Source organism: Orcinus orca, chromosome 1, assembly GCF_937001465.1.
Source record: "Orcinus orca chromosome 1, mOrcOrc1.1, whole genome shotgun sequence".
NCBI classification, from domain to species: domain Eukaryota; kingdom Metazoa; phylum Chordata; class Mammalia; order Artiodactyla; family Delphinidae; genus Orcinus; species Orcinus orca.
This window is the reverse complement of record NC_064559.1, coordinates 212,491,281-212,510,050: the sequence shown is the minus strand read 5'-3', so window position 1 is coordinate 212,510,050 and position 18,770 is coordinate 212,491,281. Positions and strand designations below refer to the sequence as shown.

Below are 18,770 nucleotides of genomic sequence, written 5' to 3'. Positions count from 1 at the left end.
TGCAGGTCCTCTGCCAGCAGGCTGGTAGCAGGCAACCTTGGCTTGTGTCCCTGGGGGCCTGGGAACAGGGCTCCAGCCCTCTGCCCTCATATGGCTCCCATCTCCTGCCTGCTGCCCCAGTGTCCAGCTATGCCCTCCTCCCACCCACCCCGTTCCCGGCCGAGGTCTGGGCCCCGCCTCCTGTGGGCTCTGCCTCTGGGTTTTTCAATGCCAGAGATGGAAGGACTGTGGTAGGGACAGGAAGAGTCTCTGGGGCCACTTGGATTCCCTGTCCCATCTCGTACCTGCCGGACCCTGAGTCTGGCACTGTTAGGGGTTAGGTGTGGCAAGTCAGGAGAGGCTGGTCTGCCTCTGGCCTGAGGTGGGCCTGAAGCTTCCCTGCCCCTCCCATTGGCAGCTACCTCTGGGCCGCCCCGCGCTGGCCCCGGCAGAAGCAGGCAGCCTGTCCCTCTGGCCACAGACGCGGGCTTCCCGTGTACATTAGGGCGAAATAAGAGCACAGCATCTGGGCCAGACTGTGGCCTGTCCCTGACCCACCAGTGGGGAGCAATGTACGTCCACTTCTCTCCCTGGAGGGGAGGCGGTGAGGGTCGCTAGGGTCCATTTGAGAATCCATCCGTGGGTTCCTTCCTCAGCCACCCGTCCACCACGGCCCAGCAGCAGATCCTCACAGGGCCGCTGGAAGGGCTGCCGCTGCCACCTGCACAGGGCCCTTCGAGGTTCTGGACGGGCTTTCCAAGGAGGCCAGGTGTGGCTGTGTGTTGAGGAGCGAAGGCCAAGGGGGAAGGGTATTCCGGGCAGGAAAGGCAGCACAACAAGGTCTGAGATGCAGGGAACAGCAGGCAGTCCCTGTGGCTTGGCTGCGGGGTGGGACAAGGCAGCTGTGGGCGTGGTGCGGGCCAGAGAGCTACAGCCCACGGGCTGGAAGAGGGGGACCCTCCTCTCTGAGCAGGAGCCTTCCCACCTGACGCTGCGCCTTGGCTGCTGGTCCCGGTCACCCTCCCCCACGGGAGAAACTCCGCCTGCACCCTGGCTGCGTCTGCAATCTCCTGGTCTTCCGTCTTTGCGGCTCTCTCCTGTCTGGCCGGTCTCTCTGCCCCTTTGTCCCCTGACTTTCTGGTTCCAGTAGGTGTGTCTGTCTGTCACTCCTCTTCATCTTGACATCCAGCCGGTCAGTACCTCCAGGAAGCACCGTCCCCCAACTCAGACCGTTGTGCTGGACTGTGCATCCCTCACTGCCTGGCGTGGCCCTCAGCAGGACACAGGGTCTCCACTCACCAGGCACTGACCACACGTGGGTGCCACCCTGGCTCTTCCAGCTTTCTCTTTCCTCCCGGAGATGGGCAGGGCCTGGCCAAAAGAGGTGGATTTGGGGCTGTCCTGGAGGGGAGGGACCGAAGGCATGGATCAGCTCCACCGCGGCCCCCTTTTCTGCAGGTGCCTACCGCCCCCCTCCTCTGTTCGTCTGGCGCCCCCTGGTGGCTTCAGTCTATGTCTTGGCAGGTGTCCAGGCCCTGGACTGGGCTCCCTCCTCCCAGCGTTCCCCAGGCCGGAGGACCTGCCCATGGCCGCTGTCGCCCTGAGGCCTCACCAGCCTGGCCCCTCCTGGCCTCCTGCAGCCTCCTGAGCCCGTTCTCCCCTGGGCCTCTGTAGTTGCCTCTGTCCGGAGGTGCAAACCCCTCTCCCCATCCTTCGGGTCTCTGTACAGATAACCCCCCCACCCCCACCCCCCGACCCTCCGACCTCTAGTGCTCTCTCTGTCACAGGGTAACCCCCCAGGGTGCAGAAATCCGACCCGACTCGGGACACACCTCCTGCACTGCGCCTACCCCCGGAGGAGCTCAGACGGGCTGCTGAGGGAGGCTGGGCCCCGGGCAGGGTGAAGGCTGAGTAATGAGGGAGGAGGGAAGCCAGGGGTCAGCGGCCGCAGCTGCCGTCCAAGCCGCCAGCGGTCGCCACCCTACGAGCTGGCCCTGCTGAGCCCCGTCCCCAAACTCTCACTCAATCCCACCGCCCGGCGGCGCCGGCTAACCGGCAGAGTGTGGGCCCTGCCCGCGGGGCTGGTGGGTGGGCACACAGCCAGCGGACTCAAACCTGGGCGCCTCCCGGCCTCGGCCTCACCTGAGGCGGCGATCGGGGCCCGGGCTGGACGCCGCCTCCTTCCCAGCGGCGGGCCCGGGTCCAGCAGCGACGTCCCGCCGTGAAACGCCCATTGTCTGCGGAGGCCGAGGGGGAGGGGACGGCCGTAGCCTGAGACCAGACACCAGGAGGCCGGGGCTGGGGGAAGGGGCCGCCCTGCCCCGTCCTCTTCCCCTCCCCCACCGGGGCGGCCAGACACCTGTGACTCCGGGCCGCCTGGCGGCCGGCGCTCGACTGTTCGATGCGCTTCACACACAAGCGGGATACCCTTGAGGTCCCGGCGGTGGGGACAGGCGGACCGCGCGCTGCGCGGGACCAGCGGAGGCGCCGCCGGCCGCGAGGCCCGACATTAAAGGTGTGTGCGCACGCGCGGTGTGTGCTCGCCGCCGGGAGGGCGGTGCCGCCCCACCCCCACCCCCTCCTTTCCGGGGGAGCTGGGCCCGGCCCCTCCGGAGTGAGGGAGGGGTCATCTGCGTAAGAAAGGGGTCGGCGGGGGGCCAGTAGGTAGGACTCCCCATCCTCTCTAGACTCTATTCCCCATCTTCCTTCTCAGGGAAGCACCTGGCGGGGCGCAACCACACCGTGTACTTGGGGGCACGCCCGGTGTGTGCTGTGTGACTGAGGGGCAAGTTTTGCATTGCATGAGGGCGTGCAGTGTGTATGCACGCAGGTGAGTGTGTGACACCCAGTGCCTGTGCAGACTTGAGTGAGTGGGTGTACATGTATCTGCGTACGTGAGACCTGGGACATCGAGTGCGTGTGTACACATGTGAGCAGTAGCATGTTGCTGTGTGTAAACCCAGAGGGGGGCCGATTCTTGGCTCGGAGCACCCTCTGTTCCTGGGGTCTGAGCCTGCGTGGCCTGGTCAGGGCTGAATGATTTTGAGTCTGAAGATCCCAAAATAGCCCGGGTAGCCTGAGCTCCCCTCCCCCAGCTGGCTCTGAGGCCTCAATGGCCCTTTGTCTCTCTGAAGGCATCCAAGCCCTGTGGGGGCTCAGGCTCGGGCTGAGGCTGGGAGGGACCGGGCTGCATGCGGGTCCCCTTTCCCCAGGCCAGACCTGACAGGCCTTGCGCACCGCCACCACCACCACGTGAGCCCTAAGTCCAGCCCATTTGCTGGCAGAGTCCAGGGTCTCTGCCTGGGGGAGGCCTGCCCTGCCAGCACGGGCTCCCCCTGATCCCAGGGCTTGCCCCTCCCACACTCTGGTCCCCTTGCCTCCCCTCCTCCAGCAGGGCCCACCCATGATGTCCCAAGCTGCAGTGGCAGCAGCAGACAGGGCTCCTGTGCGGGTGTGTGCTCTGTGGTTTAAACCCTGGCACTGTCTGTGGGCCCCTCCCTGAGTGGAGGGATTCCAACTGCAGTCCTGGGGGCTGCAGTGAGAAGTAAATGGGAAATGTGTCACTGCCTGGGCTCACCACACCAAGTTCTGGGCTGTGGGCCAAGCTCTGCCCGGAGGAGATAAAAAGTCAGACCCTGCCCTGGGTGCTCCAAGTCCGGGGCATTGCCACTCTCAGTGTGGTGTGGGCAGTGCCAGGGTGTGGTGAGGTGAGGTGAGGGGGTGGGAGGCTCCCCTGAGGAGACAGTGAGGCCAGCCAGGGGCAGGGTCTCCAGGTGGGCTGACAGATTGCTACTCTGTGTCCATCGCGGCCCGGGGTGGGGGGGGACCACTTTGTGTATTGACTTTTCCTGCAAGGTTTCAGTAGACCCTCAGGTTCCAGGGCTCCAAGAGGTTTGAAGACCCCTGCTGTGGATGATTGGGGACCGGACAGGGTGGGCTGACCCTGTTAGGATTTGGTACTAGTGTGTCTGGGCGCAGGACTGAAAGGAGTCCAAGGAGATGGACCTGAAGAACTGGGTGCTGGCTGGCAGGTGCTTGACGAGCAGGGAGTGAGCGAGGTGTGTGTGGGAGGACTCCAGGGACATGTTTGTGAGGCAGCTGCACACGTGATGGGGAGGACGGGAGTCCCAGGTGGGCCGCGCGCCCTGGCCCGCTGTGACGTCAGGGTCTCGACGTTCCCGGAAGGCCTCTGGGGGGCGCTCCAGGCTTGCGGTCTGGACCTGGAGCCCCGCGACTATTTGCATAACGCTCATTTACATGGGACTCATTTGCATGATCCTGTCACCTCGCGGACGCGAGTTGGGGGTGTGCGGATGGTTTGAGGTGCTGCTGTCAGGTCCTAGGGAGGGGTGGCGCACCCTCTGAATTGAGCCCAGCCTACTCCCCACCTGTGTGTATGTACCTGGAGACGCTACCCCCACAGTGCCGGGGTCGCGCCAGCGGGGGCAGAGACATTGACACGCACACGCGGTAGCACGCAGACCGCAGCCCAGAAACCGGGTCCTTCGTGCAGGTCGATCCCCCCTGCGGGGACACAGACAGACCCTCGGACACTCCGCCGCGCCGCCGCTCACACGCACAGCCCAGCCCAGCCCAGCCGGGTGGGAGCGGGAGGGGACCCTGTCCCGCCCACCTACTCGACCCCACTCCGCAGCCCCCCACCCCGACCTCACACGTGCCTTCTCTCCAGCGCCAGCCTCCGCTCCCCCTCATCTCCGGCCCCGACCCCAGCCCCCATCCCGACCTGCACCCTCCGCAGCCCCAGCGCCCCACCTCTGCGCCCTCCCCGGCCGCCGCGCCCTTCCAGCCCCGGTGCCCCCAGCCGACCCCCAGCGCCCGCAGCCTCTGCGTTGTCTTTTGTGCCGTCGCCCTCCCGTCCTCATCCGCCCGATGCTCCTTGCGGCGCGAGCCGCGACTCCCCGCGGACGCTGGGGTCCCCGGAGGCGTCTTCCTTTGTCTCAGCTCCCCGCCCTCCCTCCGCGGCGCCCCTCGCCCCTCACTCACCGCCTCGGCCCCGGCCTGGGCGCGGGGAGCGGGCGCGGCCCTCCGCGGCCGGCTCTTTCTTCTCTCTCTCCGGAGGCGCGCTCGCCCCTCCCGCTCGCAGCCGTCGCCGCTCCCGCCTCTGCCGGGGACCGAGCAGCCGGGACCCGCCGAGTCCCGGGCGAGGGGCCGCTCGCCGCCCTTCCCACTCGGACCGACTTCTCCTGGGCGGCCGCGCGGGCACGATCCGGGGCTGCGGGACTCCCCGAGGCTGGCTCCGGGAAGCCCGAGCCCCGCGGAGAGCTGCTGGCGCCTCCGGCCCAGGCCCTGGCCGGTGTGGACGGCAGGGGTGGTGCTGGCCCTCGGTTCCTCGTCCACCTCCCTCCGAGCCCAAACTTGGGATTTCTACTCCGGGAGAATTCTGCACACCTCCCTTTATGAGCCTCAAGGGCTGTGGAGGGGGCCTGGCGCCCCCCCACTCCCCAGCTGTGACTGGAGCTGAACTTTGAGAATATAGCTGCTGTCAACTGGCCCAGGGGTCCAAGAATGGGGCGAGTGGCACCGAAGAGGCCCAAGGGCACCCCGTGAGGACCCCCACGCCTCAAGAGTGGGGGCTGAGGATCCCGGGCCATGCCTCCACTGCCGCTGGAGCGGGACCCCCGGCAGCGGCGCGGGCTCTCCCTGCTGGTGCGATATTTCATGATCCCCTGTAACGTCTGCCTGATCCTCCTGGCCACCGCCACGCTCGGCTTCGCGGTGCTACTCTTCCTGAACAACTGTACGTCTGTGGGTGTGGCAGCCTCCTGGGCCCAGGTGACCCTGCCTGTCTGCTCGCTGAGGTCCCCTGCCTCAGCCACCAAAGATTAGGGGACAGGCAGGGTCACAGAGAGGCCACCAGCTGTGACGTGGCTCAGATGGGCCGCTGCATCTTCTGGGAACACCTGGGTCGTTCTCTGGATGCCTGGACCCCCCGAAGGCTGTCTCTGGGCTGGGGGGGGGCAGGGGCCGGCCCACATCCTGAGCTGCAGAGACAACTTTCGTTGTGGGGGGGGGTTGGGGGCAGCTGGCTACGCTGGGAATGGGGGCTTTGGCAGGACCTGGGGCTCATCTCGGGAATAGGTGGCTGCCCACACCCCTGCCACTGGGCCTCCCTGACAGGTGTCAGACCATGATGATACAGCCAGAGGGGCAGAGGAAAGCCAGGGAAGGGATGTGTGCAGGCAGGGGTGACCCCTCCAGGCTGGACAATGGGACAGGCTATGGAAGGACTGGCTCGGGCTGGGGAGTGGGGGCGGGGGTTGCCTGACTTGGAGATTTGTTTTTTTCCAGACAAACCTGGGACCCACTTCACGCCAGTGCCCCCAACGCCTCCGGATGGTGAGTGAGGGCTCAATTGGTGACAGACTGAGCTTGGCAATCTGTGCCTGGAGGGGCGGTGGCACTCTTGGTGGTCAGGGGGTCATTCTTGGGGCGTGTACATCAGACATGTAGCTGTGTCTGGAGCAGGAGGAGGCTGGATGAGGGAACCTGGATCCTTCCTGGGGAGTCCACAGTGGTGGACAGCAAAGGGAACCTGGGGTCCGCAGTCCCTGGGCCTGGCCCCACCTTGGCCTCAAAGTTGGGACTGACTTAGTGCTGGAGCCCACGGGTTGAGAGATGGGTCAGAAGATGTGTACAGAGGGCGTGGGGGGCCAGGGGCTCGGGGAGAGGGCCTCAGCAGGACCAGCAGCAGCTGTCTGAGGAGGGATGGGCGGGTCTGTTCCTGGACTGAGCAGGCTGGGCCTGGCCTCCTTGACCTGCTCTGTGGGCTGGGGCCCGGCCTCCCTGGGGGGCTGCTGTAATTAAGCTAATGTGAGCGGGGAAGAGAGGAAGCTGTCAGTGCCTCCGGAGGTTAGGGGAAAGGGGTGGCCTGGGGTCCTCTTGGGAGAGGGGGCTGCTCCCAGGTCTGCTTTCAGTGCCTGGGCCCCCTGCTGGGCAGGCACGGCCCAGGTCCCTGGAAGTACACAGAGGGCTGTCCATACATGGGATGGGCCATGGGAGGGCGCAGGTCTGCACTGGGCTGGGGGTTTGGGCCCAGGACTGAGCCTCTCATAGGCTGTGGACAAGAGGCCTGGAGCTGGCTGGGTTTAAACACCTTCCTCTCTCCCAGCGTCCTCAGCCTTCTCTCCTCAAGCCCCAAGGCCTGCTGTGTCTCTTTTCCTTCACACATGCATTGGCGCGCCCCACAGCCTTCCACACGGGCCCCGCACCTGCCCTCGGATCCCATCACACATTTCGGGACAGCTACCCCACATGACCATCGTCATCCCTCCCAGGCGCACACACAGCACATTCTTGGTCACAGGCAGGGCTCAGGGCACGCGCTCCATCCTCCAACCTACCCAGGTCTGGGGAGAGAGTTAAATATACCCACTCCAACCGGCGGAGGCTATAAAAAGCCACCACCGCCTCCGGCATCGCACACTGTGAGGGAGCCTTGGGCAAGGAAGGAGTGAGGCTCCTTCAGGAGGGCAAGCATGGCAGAGCCCCAGAGGTGACGCTCAAGGGCCGGGAAGCTTGCAGGTCTCTGGGCGCTCCACCTGCGCTAAGGAGGGGCAGCCTGCATGATGAGGGTGCAAGTCTTGGAGGACGAGGAACCTACTGGTCATAGAGGAGTAGGTGTCCTTGGCCCAGGGGTCAGGACCTTGGGTGGTGTCCGGCTGGACCAGGGTGACCAGAGGGAGAGAGAGGCTTGAGCCCGAGGGGCAGTGCGGTGACCAGGTCCTCGGCCATGGGGTCAGGACCCTGGGAAAGACCTTGATCAGCAGGTCCAATTGAAGCCAGATAGAGCAGCCAGCCAGACGGGGCAAGTGCCCCTGGGTTTGGCCTGGGGGTCCCCAGGGCCTTGGGCAAGTGAGGGCTGAAAGTGAGAGGAAGTGCTAAGGGGAGAGAGAAGGAGACCGCGGGAGACGGAAAGTGAGGAGAGGGGCTATGAGTAGACAAAGTGTTGAACCAGGACAAGGGATGCCCCATATGCTAGCAGCTCTTACTGCTCTAGTCATCGCAGTGGCTGACCCCCCCACCCGGCCCAGAGTGGAGTGCTGGGCCTCTCCAAGCCTTTGCAGGTATTGGCCCATTTAGCCTCACAACAACCCTGGAGGGTAGGTTCTATTGTCCCCATTCACTGGAGGAGATGCTGAGGTAGGGCGAGGCTGTAACTTGCCCACCGTCACTTGGCGGGTGAATGCAGGTGGGGCAGCCTGGCTCCAGGATCTGATGAAGCATCTGCGTGGGTGCCCAGATGAGGTCGGGGGAGGACGGGGGGGGGGGGTCTGCAGGGAGTTCAGCCTGGGGTATCCATGCTGGCCCCGCCCTTGCCTCCAGCCCCCGTTCACTCAGCCCGTGGGGGGTGGGGGCAGGGATTCCCAGACAGACTCGCGGGAGCCTGGGGTGGGCTGTTGCTATGGTGACAGCGCCAGCTGCCTGTGCTGCTCCAGACCCCTCGGAGTTGAGGCTGCTTCCTCCTGCCCCCCTGCCTGAGCCTGCTGGGAGGTGATGGGGGGCGCCCCCCGACCCCCATAACTTATTAATGATAAGTGGACCCAATTAAACATTTATTGCATCCAGACAGCCGCAGCCGGTAATGGGCCTGCCCCGCCTATGGGGGTGTCACCCTGGGTGGGAGTCCTGAGGAGTCAGCCTGCCCGCTGCCCTGACACTGTGCCCAGGAGGGCCTGTCCTGACGGCTCTGCAACTCAGTGAGCGCGTGTGCGCTGGCGACACTGCAAAGTTGAGAACTACAATGTTTAAAGAAGAAAACAGTCGGGTCCGCAGGGCCTGGTGTGCTAGGGTCCCTGAGGAGGTCATGCTGAGTGTGAGGTGGGGCAGCAGGGCCTGGGGAGGGGGTGGGGGCGGCGACATTTCCTGAGGTGGGGGCCCAGGAGGATAGGTGAGGAAGGATGACGTGTGTGGGTACCCGCGGGGCCCTAGCGAGAGATTGCAGCTGGGAGGCCACGAGCCACAGCAGAGCACGGACCTGGGGGAGGCTGGCTGTGGGGACGTGGAAGGTGGGGGAGTGGGCAGACAAGAACCCAAGTGGGGACAGGCCTGAGGAGAGGGGAGGCCTCCAGAGAAGCAGGAAGGGGAAGAAGTGAAAAGAGAGGGGTGGGGGCCGGCAGGGCACTGGGTTCTGGGCCGAGGGTGGAGCATGTGACCTGACCTCAGATAACCCCACCCCCTGTCCTGCAGCTGTATGACCTCAGGCCGGTCCATGAAAGGCAGAGGAGCTGGTCCCTGGGGAGGTGGCAGGGGCCAGGTGTGGGCGGGGACACTGGAGCAGCTCCCAGGGAGGGGGCGGGGCGGTCCGGGGTTCTGAGGAGTAGGTCACAGTCGGAAGAGGGGCTTTGATTTTGAGGTGGGGATGCTGATTCCCTGTGATAGAGTCGGCCTGGGGGCTGTCTGTCTGTCCTCTGTGTGGGGAGTGGGTCAGCCCCTTCCACAGTTGCGGGGCTGAGGGGGGCGGGGGCAGAGAAGGCTCTGCGGGGGGAGGGAGGTTGTTGAGAGGGGGAGGGCACGAGGCCCTGGCTGTGATGGGCGCACCCGGGGTTCCTGTGAGCGCCAGTACGAACATGGGTGCGCACGCATGTGCATGTGTGACCGTCCGTGCAAGATCCTGGCAGGTGTGCGGACGTTGGAGTGTGTGCATGATGACCGTGGGCCTGGAGGCGGCAGGGCCGGGCCCCTACCCACCCCGTCGCGTCTTCCGCCCCGCCCGCAGCGTGCCGAGGAATGCTGTGTGGCTTCGGCGCCGTCTGCGAGCCCAGCGCGGAGGAGCCGGGCCGAGCCTCCTGCGTGTGCAAGAAGAGCGCCTGCCCCAGCGTGGTGGCGCCCGTGTGCGGCTCGGATGCCTCCACCTACAGCAACGAGTGCGAGCTGCAGCGGGCGCAGTGCAGCCAGCAGAGGCGCATCCGCCTGCTGCGCCGGGGGCCCTGCGGTGAGTGCGGGGCGGGGCCTTGGTGAGGGGGATGCAGAGGGGCGGGGACTGTGGTGACGGGGGTGGGGCCTGCAGTTGGGGGGGCGCGGGGGCGGGGCTGGAGCGGGCCTGAGTGAGGAGGGATGAGGAGGGCGGGGCCTGCGGTGAGGGGGTGCGCGGAGGGCCGGCCGCCGGCCAGTGTGACCCCACCCTGCTCCGCCCACAGGGACCAGGGACCCCTGCTCCAATGTAACCTGCAGCTTTGGCAGCACCTGTGCGCGCTCCGCAGATGGACTGACAGCCACGTGCCTGTGCCCTGCCACGTGCCTCGGGGCCCCCGAGGGCCCCGTGTGTGGCAGCGACGGCACTGACTACCCCAGCGAGTGCCAGCTCTTGCGCCAAGCCTGCGCCCACCAGGAAAACGTGTTCAAGAAGTTCGACGGCCCTTGCGGTGAGCGCTACCCCTGCGCGTGTAGCATGACCTCAGTCAGTGTGTGCACACTGCGGCAGTGCCCTGACCTCCGCCTTCCCGCCCCCAGACCCCTGCCAGGGCGCCCTCAACGACCTGAGCCTCATCTGCCGTGTGGACCCACGCACGCGGCACCCCGAGATGCTCCCGCGGCCAGAGAGCTGCCCTCCGAGGCAGGCGCCCGTGTGTGGGGATGATGGGGTTACCTACGGTAACGACTGCATCATGGGCCGAACCGGGGCCACCCGAGGCCTCCTCCTCCAGAAAGTGCGCTCTGGCCAGTGCCAGCCTCGAGGTGGGCGGCTCCTGGGGGAGGGCCCCGTCCTGGCACTCTGCATGACCCAGGGCCCCGCCTGTCCCCACCCTCCCCTGCATGCCTCATGGGTCCCCACTCATCACCTCGTGTGCCCGTGGGTCCCCTGCACATCCCAGCGTGGGGGCTGGCGTGGTACTCTGGCTCTTCTGATCTCCTTGCCCCCCCAGACCAGTGCCCAGAGGCGTGCAAATTCAGTGCCGTGTGCCTGTCCCGCCGAGGCCGCCCCCGCTGTTCCTGCGACCGTGTCATCTGCGATGGGGCCTACAAACCCGTGTGCGCCCACGACGGGCACACATATGACAATGACTGCTGGCGCCAGCAGGCCGAGTGTCAGCAGCAGCGCAGCATCCCCGCCAAACGCCAGGGCCCGTGTGGTGAGCACCGTGGGTGGGCTCCGTGCTGCGAGCAGGCTGGGCCGGCAGTCCCCGCTGCCTGTCATCACATGCCATCTCCATCCTGAGTCATGCTTCTCCTCCCTGGGCTTGTGGGCGACAGCTGGTCACTCTGGGGAGCCTTGGCAGGGCTGTTGCCCGTCAGCGGGCTCTGGGGAGGTGGCATCTGTCAGGGACGTGCCTGCAGCACCTGGGAGGATGTGCGGCAGAGGCAGGGGTCCGTGGGCAGGCTCCCTGGGACCTGCCCGACAGCCCTCAAGTCCTCCGGGTGCCACACTCTTGGGACACACAGCCCCCTTAGAGGCAGCGTCTCAGTCGGGCTTCGAGGGACCAGGAATAGGCAGAGACAGCGCATCCTGAGTGGACTGGGGCTCTGCCCACCTCCACCTCCGTCCCCGTCGGCCGGTCTGCCCATCTTTCCGGTCTCTCTTTCTGCGTCTGTTTCCTCTCCTCTGCTCTCCCTTCCCTCTTGGGTCCACCTCTTGTGTCTTCCAGCCTGACCTGCTGGCAGGATGAGGTACCGCGCCTGCCGCCAGGAGCCCACAGCCCGAGGTCTGCCCCCCGCGCGGCAGGGGGGGGTGGCTCGCTGCTGCCTGGCCTTGCGGTCCTCAGAGCAAGTGGACAGACACCTCCTCCCCCGTGTGGCCCTGGGTGTGGCTCTGGGTTGCAGACTCCTCCCCCCACAGAGAGAGCACCCCCGCCCCCACGCATGGGTGTCCCAGGGCTGCTGGTGGTCAAGGGTCAGTGGCCTGGGTGGGCTGGTAAAGCTGGCCCTCCCACCAGCCCCTGAGACCAGTCCAGACGCTCCTGCGTCTAGAGGGCAGCCCCACCCCACACTCACGCCGGGACCTGGGGCCGTCTGAGTCTGTGTCCCTGCCCACGTGTGTCCGCGTCTGTCCCTTTCTCTGCTGTGTCCTGCGCATCCCGCCCTCCTCCTGGTCCACTCTTCCCACACCATCCCCACCCTGGGAAAGGGTCTGCTGCGTGGGGCTGGGGGCTTTGCGCGTCGCCTGGGAGAGCAGGTGGGGACCCTGCTGAGTGCCCACATTCTCCCCAGACCAGCCCCCGTCCCCGTGCCGCGGGGTGCAGTGTCCATTCGGGGCGATGTGTGCTGTGAAGAATGGGGAAGCCGAGTGTGCGTGTCAGCGAGCGTGTTCAGGCATCTACGATCCTGTGTGTGGCAGCGACGGCGTCACGTACGGCAGCACGTGCGAGCTGGAGGCTACGGCCTGCGCCCTTGGGCGGGAGATCCGGGTGGCTCGCCGAGGACCCTGTGGTCAGTGGTGGGTGAGTGGGTCTAGCTGGGGGGTGGCCGCCCTCGCCACTGTGGTGATGGAGCGTCCTCCCCAGACCGCTGTGGGCAGTGCCGCTTTGGAGCCCTGTGTGAGGCTGAGACCGGGCGATGCGTGTGCCCCTCCGAGTGCGTGGCCTCGGCCCAGCCCGTGTGCGGCTCTGACGGGCGCACGTATGCCAGCGAGTGTGAGCTGCACGTGCACGCCTGCACACGCCAGATCAGCCTGCACGTGGCCTCGGCTGGACCCTGCCGTGAGTGGGGCTGGGGGCGCCTGGCGGGCTGTGGTCCCGTGCCTCCTCCACCCAGTATCAGCTGACCCCCGCCCGGCCCCGCCTTCTGCAGAGACCTGCGGAGACACAGTGTGCGCCTTCGGGGCCGTGTGCTCGGCGGGGCGGTGCGTGTGTCCCCGGTGCGAGCGCCCTCCGCCCGGCCCCGTGTGTGGCAGCGACGGCGTGACCTACCGCAGTTCCTGCGAGCTCCGCGAGGCGGCCTGCCAGCAGCAGATGCAGATAGAGGAGGCCCGGGCGGGGCCGTGTGAGCAGGGTAGGTTCGGGGGCAGCTGGTGTGGGCTGCTGGGCGCCAGCCTCGGCCGGGACCCCGAGATGACCTGGCCTCCTCCCCACAGCCGAGTGCGGCTCGGGAGGCTCGGGCTCTGGAGAGCACGGTGAGTGTGGGCAGGAGCTGTGCCGGCAGCGAGGCGGCATCTGGGATGAGGACTCAGAGGACGGGCCGTGCGTCTGCGACTTCAGCTGCCAGAGCGTCCTGAGGAGCCTGGTGAGGCCCCCCCTCCCCTGACTCCCACTGGGCAGTGAGGCAGGAACCGTGACCGCCCACACCTGCCCTGACACCCTTCCTGCAGGTGTGCGGCTCGGACGGGGTCACCTACCGCACCGAGTGTGAGCTGAAGAAGGCCAGGTGTGAATCGCGGCCAGAGCTGTACGTCGTGGCCCAGGGAGCCTGCAGTGGTGAGTGGGCGTGCGGGCGTGTCCGGCTGTGTGTGGGCACACATGTGCCTGTTCAAAGGTACGTGTGCCCACGGGTGTGAGGCTTGTGGGGGTCCATGTCTTGTTCGAAGTTGTTGCGTGTATGCTGTGGTGGGCGTGTGTGAACACGTGTATCGTGTTTGCAGTGTGTGCTGTTAGTGTATATCCGCATTTGTGCAGCTGTGGTGCGTGGACGTGTGTTGCCTGCCAGTCAGCAAGTGTGCACTGAGCACCTACTGTGTGCAAGGGGGCATCAGTGAACCAGCGAGGCCCACCCTCCGGGCACTTTTTCTTCTGGGAGGAGACTGATGGTGACCGGCAATCGTTGTATCTTTGTGCACGCACAAGTGCTCCTGTGTGTGTCTGTGAGCGGGGGAATGTGGTGTACATGTGTGCCTGCCACCTTGCAGAGGCCTGCTAATCCGAGCGTGTGGCTCTGGTTGTATGTGTGTGCACGGGGCTTCACGTCCACGATCTGTGGGCGTTTCACATGTTGCTGGTACTCGGTGTGCAGACACGTCATTGTTCTCATGTGCGGTATGGGGTTCCCGCCTGTGACCCGAGCTGCAGACCCATGGGCCCTGGTGGGAGCCAGCATCTGGAGGGCTGAGTGGTGAGGGCGGGGGCGGTTGAGGCAGAGGGGCCGTGCCCAGGTGGAGCGTCTGGCCCTGCCTGGCATCTCAACCCCTGCCCCTCCCTGCAGCCCCCACCTTGGCCCCGCTGCTGCCTGCGGTTCCCCTGCACTGCGCTCAGAGCCCCTACGGCTGCTGCCTGGACAACATCACTGCTGCCCGGGGCGTGGGCCTGGCCGGCTGCCCTAGTGAGTACCCGAGCCTGGCCCTGACCCGCAGCCAGGCAGAGCCACGCAGCTGCGGTGACCCTGCCTTGCCCTGGCCTTGCAGGCTCGTGCCAGTGCAACCCCCACGGTTCCTACGGTGGCACCTGTGAACCGGCCACAGGCCAGTGCTCCTGCCGCCCGGGCGTGGGGGGCCTCAAGTGTGACCGCTGCGAGCCCGGCTTCTGGAACTTCCGTGGCATTGTCACCGATGGCCGGAGTGGCTGTACCCGTGAGTGACAGGGCCCACGATCGGTCCCCAGCTGAGCACTGCTGCCTGCCCACCCTGTCCCTGCTCTCCTCATCCCCCCTGGCAGGGGCTGGGCCAGGCCCTGGAGCCCGCGGGGAAGCCGGACACAGGTCTCAGCCTCTTCTCCTGCCTCCCAGCCTGCAGCTGTGACCCCCAGGGGGCCGTGCGGGACGACTGTGAACAGATGACCGGGCTGTGTTCCTGTAAGCCCGGGGTGGCCGGACCCAGGTGCGGGCAGTGTCCAGACGGCCGTGCCCTGGGCCCTGCTGGCTGTGAGACAGGTGAGGGCCAGACCTGGCACTGCCCCTGGCCCCCTGTGCTGGGGATGAGGCCGTCATAGGGACGGGGTTTCCTGAGCCAGTGGGCTCTCCCGTGTCTGTGCCCCAGACTCCCCGGCACCCAAGACCTGTGCTGAGATGCCTTGTGAGTTCGGGGCGTCCTGCGTGGAGGAGGCTGGCTCCGCCCACTGCGTATGCCCAACACCCGCCTGTCCAGGGGCCAATGCTACCAAGGTGAGGGATGGGTAGTGTGGAGGGTGGAGGGGTGCGGAGGGGCCTCCCCCCAGCATCCGTGTCCTGTGCCCCAGGTCTGTGGGTCAGATGGAGTCACCTACGGCGACGAGTGCCAGCTGAGGACCATCGCCTGCCGCCAGGGCTTGGACATCTCTATCCAGAGCCTCGGCCCTTGCCAGGGTAAGGCCTCACCCACTGCCCCAGACTGACCAGGAAGGCCTGACCCTGCTCTGACCACCGGCCCCGCCACCTGGAATCTCCTCTCCTTACAGAAGACATCACTTCCAGCCCCCGTCCGACATCTGCCTCTGTGGCCCCCTCAGGGCTTGACCTGAGCAAGGTGCTGCTGCCTCCACCCGGCGCCCTCCCCCCGGCTCCCAGCAGCACCGCTCGACCCGCATCGCAACCTTGGACCACTGCCAGCGTCCCCAGGACCGCTGCAAGGCCTGTGCTGACCATGCCTCCCACGGCCCCCTCCCCGGCAGCCAGCCTCGCCACATCTGCCTTTGGCGAATCTGGCAGCGCCGATGGGAGCGGCGACGAGGAGCTGAGTGGTGACTTGGAGGCCAGTGCGGCTGGCTCAGGAGGTGAGCACAGGCTCCGGGACGTGGGGGCAGGGCCCAGGAGGGCTGCATCTGGGGCTGGGCTCAGACGGCACCTCCCCAGGACTCGAGCCCCCTGAGAGAGACAGCGCTGGGACCCCCGGGCCACCCATGGAGAGGGCGTCCTGCTACAACTCGCCTATGGGCTGCTGCTCAGATGGCAAGACACCCTCACTGGACGCAGAGGGCTCCAACTGTCCTGGTGAGTGGGTGGCCGGGGGCCTGGGTGGAGCGTGTGGAATGGCCTGGACACATCCAGAGATGCCGTCTCTCCTCCCGGCCGCAGGCCTGTCCAGCAGGTGGGCGCCCAGGCTTTGTGATCTGATTTTAGTACACATGTGCAAGCGGTCTTGGGGATTCAGTACATGCACACGTAACGTGTGTTCTCGGCCCCCCACACGCGTGGGTGCCCAGGACCCCGTGGCTAACCTGTTTTTCCTGTGCAAGCCGGCCTGGGGCACTGCTCCGAGGAGTCTGTCTGGTAACCGATGCCAGCCCTGCCCCGGGGTCCGCACTAACCTCATGACCATCTGACTAACCGCCACCCGCCCTGCACCCCGCGTGGCTCGCTGCTGGGGCCTGTGCCCACGGCTGGCCCAGAGGCCAGGCAGGTGCCGGGCAGGACCTCACTGCTCCCTCCCCCGCAGCCACCAAGGTGTTCCAGGGTGTGCTGGAGCTCGAGGGGGTCGAGGGGCAGGAGCTGTTCTACACGCCGGAGATGGCCGACCCCAAGTCCGAGCTGTTTGGGGAGACGGCCAGGAGCATCGAGAGCGCGGTAAGTGTGGGGCCGTGGCCAGGGTGGCAGCCCCTACCCAGCCACTGGCCTTTTTCCCAGGACAGACCCAGAGAAGCGCTGTGGGGGCGGAAGGAGGGCCCAACAGTCCAGCCTGGGCAGCTTCCCGGAGCCCTAACTCACTCTCCACCCGCAGCTGGATGATCTCTTCCGGAACTCGGACCTTAAGAAGGACTTTCGAAGTGTCCGCCTGCGGGACTTGGGGCCCGGCGACTCCGTCCGAGCCATCGTGGATGTGCACTTCGACCCCAGTGAGCCCCCACCCCAGTCCCTCCGGGAAGTGGGGGGCTGCCCTGGCCTCCACCATGCTCAGGGTCCCTCCTCCACCAGCCACAGCCTTCAGGGCACCCGATGTGTGCCAGGCCCTGGTCCGGCAGATCCAGGCATCCAGGCGCCAGTCACTGGGCGTGAGGCGGCCTCTGCAGGAACACGTGCGGTTCATGGACTTCGGTGAGAGCCTGGTCCGGCCGCCAGCCACAGCTTGTCCCCACCCTCCGTCCCCCACGCCGCGCACTGCGCTTGGGATCCCTGCTCCTTGCGGATCCTGACAGCTTCCCCTACCCCCAGACTGGTTTCCTGCGTTCTTCACGGGAGCCACCCCTGCTGCAGCCACGGCCAGAGCCACCACTGTGGCCCACCTGCCACCTTCAGCTGTGACCCCTCGGGCCCTCTATCCCAGTCACACAAGCCGGCCCGTCAGCAGGATCACAGTGCCCTTCACCGCGCGCCAACCCTCCACCCCTGCCCCTAGCCGTATGCCTGCACACCGGCCCTCGCCCCCAGGCATCCTGCAGCCCCCAAGGCCCTGTGACTCCCAGCCCTGCCTCCACGGGGGGACCTGCCAGGACCAGGGCTCAGGTGGAGACTTCACCTGCCGCTGCACAGCGGGCAGGGGGGGCGCTGTCTGCGAGCAGGGTAAGGTCATCCACGCGGGGGAGGGGCAGGGAGGCAGAGGGGGCCAGGTTGGGGAGGGCCGGGCCGCCGGGAGTGGGGGGCCGGGCAGGGGGGCCAGGCTGGGGTGAGCGGCCGGTTGGACTCCCTGGCCCAGCGCTGGGGACAGGGTTGGGGGTTTCGGACCGGCAGTCAGAGCCCGGGCAGCCGGGTCCTCTGTGCCCTCCACTGCCCCTCCGTCTCCTGCAGCACCACGCCCCTCCGTGCCGGCCTTCGGGGGCCACTCCTTCCTGGCCTTCCCCACCCTCCGTGCCTACCACACCCTGCGTCTGGCGCTTGAATTCCGGGCGCTGGAGCCCCAGGGTCTGCTGCTGTATAACGGCAATGCCCGGGGCAAGGACTTCCTGGCACTGGCGCTGCTGGGGGGCCGCGTGCAGCTCAGGTGGGTGGCGGGCGGTTGGGGGGGGTCAGGGATGAGGGTGGGGGTTGGAGGGCAGGGCCAGCCCGTGGTCCTGGCTCCGTTTGGCTGTCCCAAGCACCTGTTCCCGCCCCCCAGGTTCGACACAGGTTCGGGGCCCGCGGTGCTGACCAGCTCAGTGCCCGTGCAGCCCGGCCGGTGGCATCACCTGGAGCTGTCTCGGCACTGGCGCCAGGGCACTCTCTCGGTGGACGGTGAGACCCCTGTCCTGGGCCAGAGCCCCAGTGGCACTGACGGTCTCAACCTGGACATGGACCTTTTTGTGGGTGGCGTCCCGGAGGACCAGGCTTCCGTGTGAGCATGGAGGAGGGTGGTGTGGCCCCGACCGCAGACCCCCGACCTTGGCCCTGATCCCTGACTCTTGGGGTGGCATCCAGGAGGTCCAAGCTCCCTGTGGATAGCAAAGGGGTTGGAAGTGTGGGTGTGGACCACGGCTGTGACGCTGGCCTCAGCCCCAGCCCTTGACCGTGATCCTGATTCTGTCCTGATGCTGAGGACCAAGCTGCCGTGTCATCACCAGGGAGGGGCTGGGCTGGCCCTGACCCTCAGTCCCGACCCTTGACTCAGCCCAACCCGCCTCCTGATTCTGTGGGTTGACTGTCCATCTTGTGAGGACCAAAAGAGGGGTCGGGGACGGGTAGCAGCCCTGACTCACGACCCCGGCTGACTGAGGGACGCCAGTGGCACAGCTGGTTGTGAGAGAGGACAGACAGCTCTGGTCTCTGGCCTGTGGCCCCTGACCCTTTCATCTCGGTGGCAGGGTGCTCGAGCGGACCTCTGTCGGTGTCGGGCTTAGGGGCTGCATCCGCTTGCTGGACGTCAACAACCAGCAGCTGGAGCTGAGTGACTGGCAGGGGTCTGCGACCCGAAGCTCTGGAGTGGGCGAGTGCGGGGACCACCCCTGTGTGCCTAACCCCTGCCTCGGCGGGGCCCCGTGCCAGGCCCTGGAGGCCGGCATGTTCCACTGTCGGTGCCTACCCGGCCGCTTTGGTGAGGGCGGGCCCTGGGCCGGGTGCTGGGGGGACTTGTGTGTCTGTGCTTGGGA

The 18,770-nt window shown here is 66.7% G+C and overlaps 2 protein-coding genes across 11 annotated transcripts in view; one reads left to right on the top strand and one right to left on the bottom strand.

The window, feature by feature from the left end:
- The window catches only part of HES4 (hes family bHLH transcription factor 4), a 28,264-nt gene extending 26,004 nt beyond the window's left edge, over positions 1-2,260 (bottom strand). For both annotated transcript variants that reach the window (XM_012533983.3, XM_004272530.4), the window contains exons 1-2: positions 2,122-2,260; positions 538-1,380 (exon numbers count right to left, since the gene is read on the bottom strand). The gene's annotated coding sequence lies outside the window, so the exon portion shown is untranslated. The remainder of the gene's footprint in view (positions 1-537; positions 1,381-2,121) is intronic.
- Positions 1-18,770, top strand: part of AGRN (agrin) — a 46,699-nt gene that overhangs the window by 8,001 nt on the left and 19,928 nt on the right. For 7 of the 9 annotated variants that reach the window (XR_004484610.2, XR_004484611.2, XM_033432573.2 and 4 more), the window contains exons 3-26: positions 6,289-6,336; positions 9,716-9,931; positions 10,137-10,361; positions 10,450-10,674; positions 10,863-11,069; positions 12,145-12,363; positions 12,438-12,632; positions 12,724-12,924; positions 13,007-13,155; positions 13,241-13,346; positions 14,068-14,184; positions 14,267-14,431; positions 14,587-14,730; positions 14,837-14,961; positions 15,036-15,141; positions 15,234-15,548; positions 15,628-15,765; positions 16,211-16,338; positions 16,493-16,607; positions 16,687-16,806; positions 16,924-17,271; positions 17,497-17,689; positions 17,804-18,019; positions 18,486-18,715. Coding sequence is in view for 7 of the 9 variants with exons in the window: in XM_033432573.2 (XP_033288464.1) it covers positions 6,289-6,336; positions 9,716-9,931; positions 10,137-10,361; positions 10,450-10,674; positions 10,863-11,069; positions 12,145-12,363; positions 12,438-12,632; positions 12,724-12,924; positions 13,007-13,155; positions 13,241-13,346; positions 14,068-14,184; positions 14,267-14,431; positions 14,587-14,730; positions 14,837-14,961; positions 15,036-15,141; positions 15,234-15,548; positions 15,628-15,765; positions 16,211-16,338; positions 16,493-16,607; positions 16,687-16,806; positions 16,924-17,271; positions 17,497-17,689; positions 17,804-18,019; positions 18,486-18,715 (4,251 nt within the window). In the remaining 2 variants the exon portion in view is untranslated. Of the gene's footprint in view, positions 1-5,416; positions 5,738-6,288; positions 6,337-9,715; positions 9,932-10,136; positions 10,362-10,449; positions 10,675-10,862; positions 11,070-12,144; positions 12,364-12,437; positions 12,633-12,723; positions 12,925-13,006; positions 13,156-13,240; positions 13,347-14,067; positions 14,185-14,266; positions 14,432-14,586; positions 14,731-14,836; positions 14,962-15,035; positions 15,142-15,233; positions 15,549-15,627; positions 15,766-16,210; positions 16,339-16,492; positions 16,608-16,686; positions 16,807-16,923; positions 17,272-17,496; positions 17,690-17,803; positions 18,020-18,485; positions 18,716-18,770 lie in introns of those variants that run through there. The other 2 variants (XM_033432577.2, XM_049695056.1) reach the window with 1 other exon arrangement.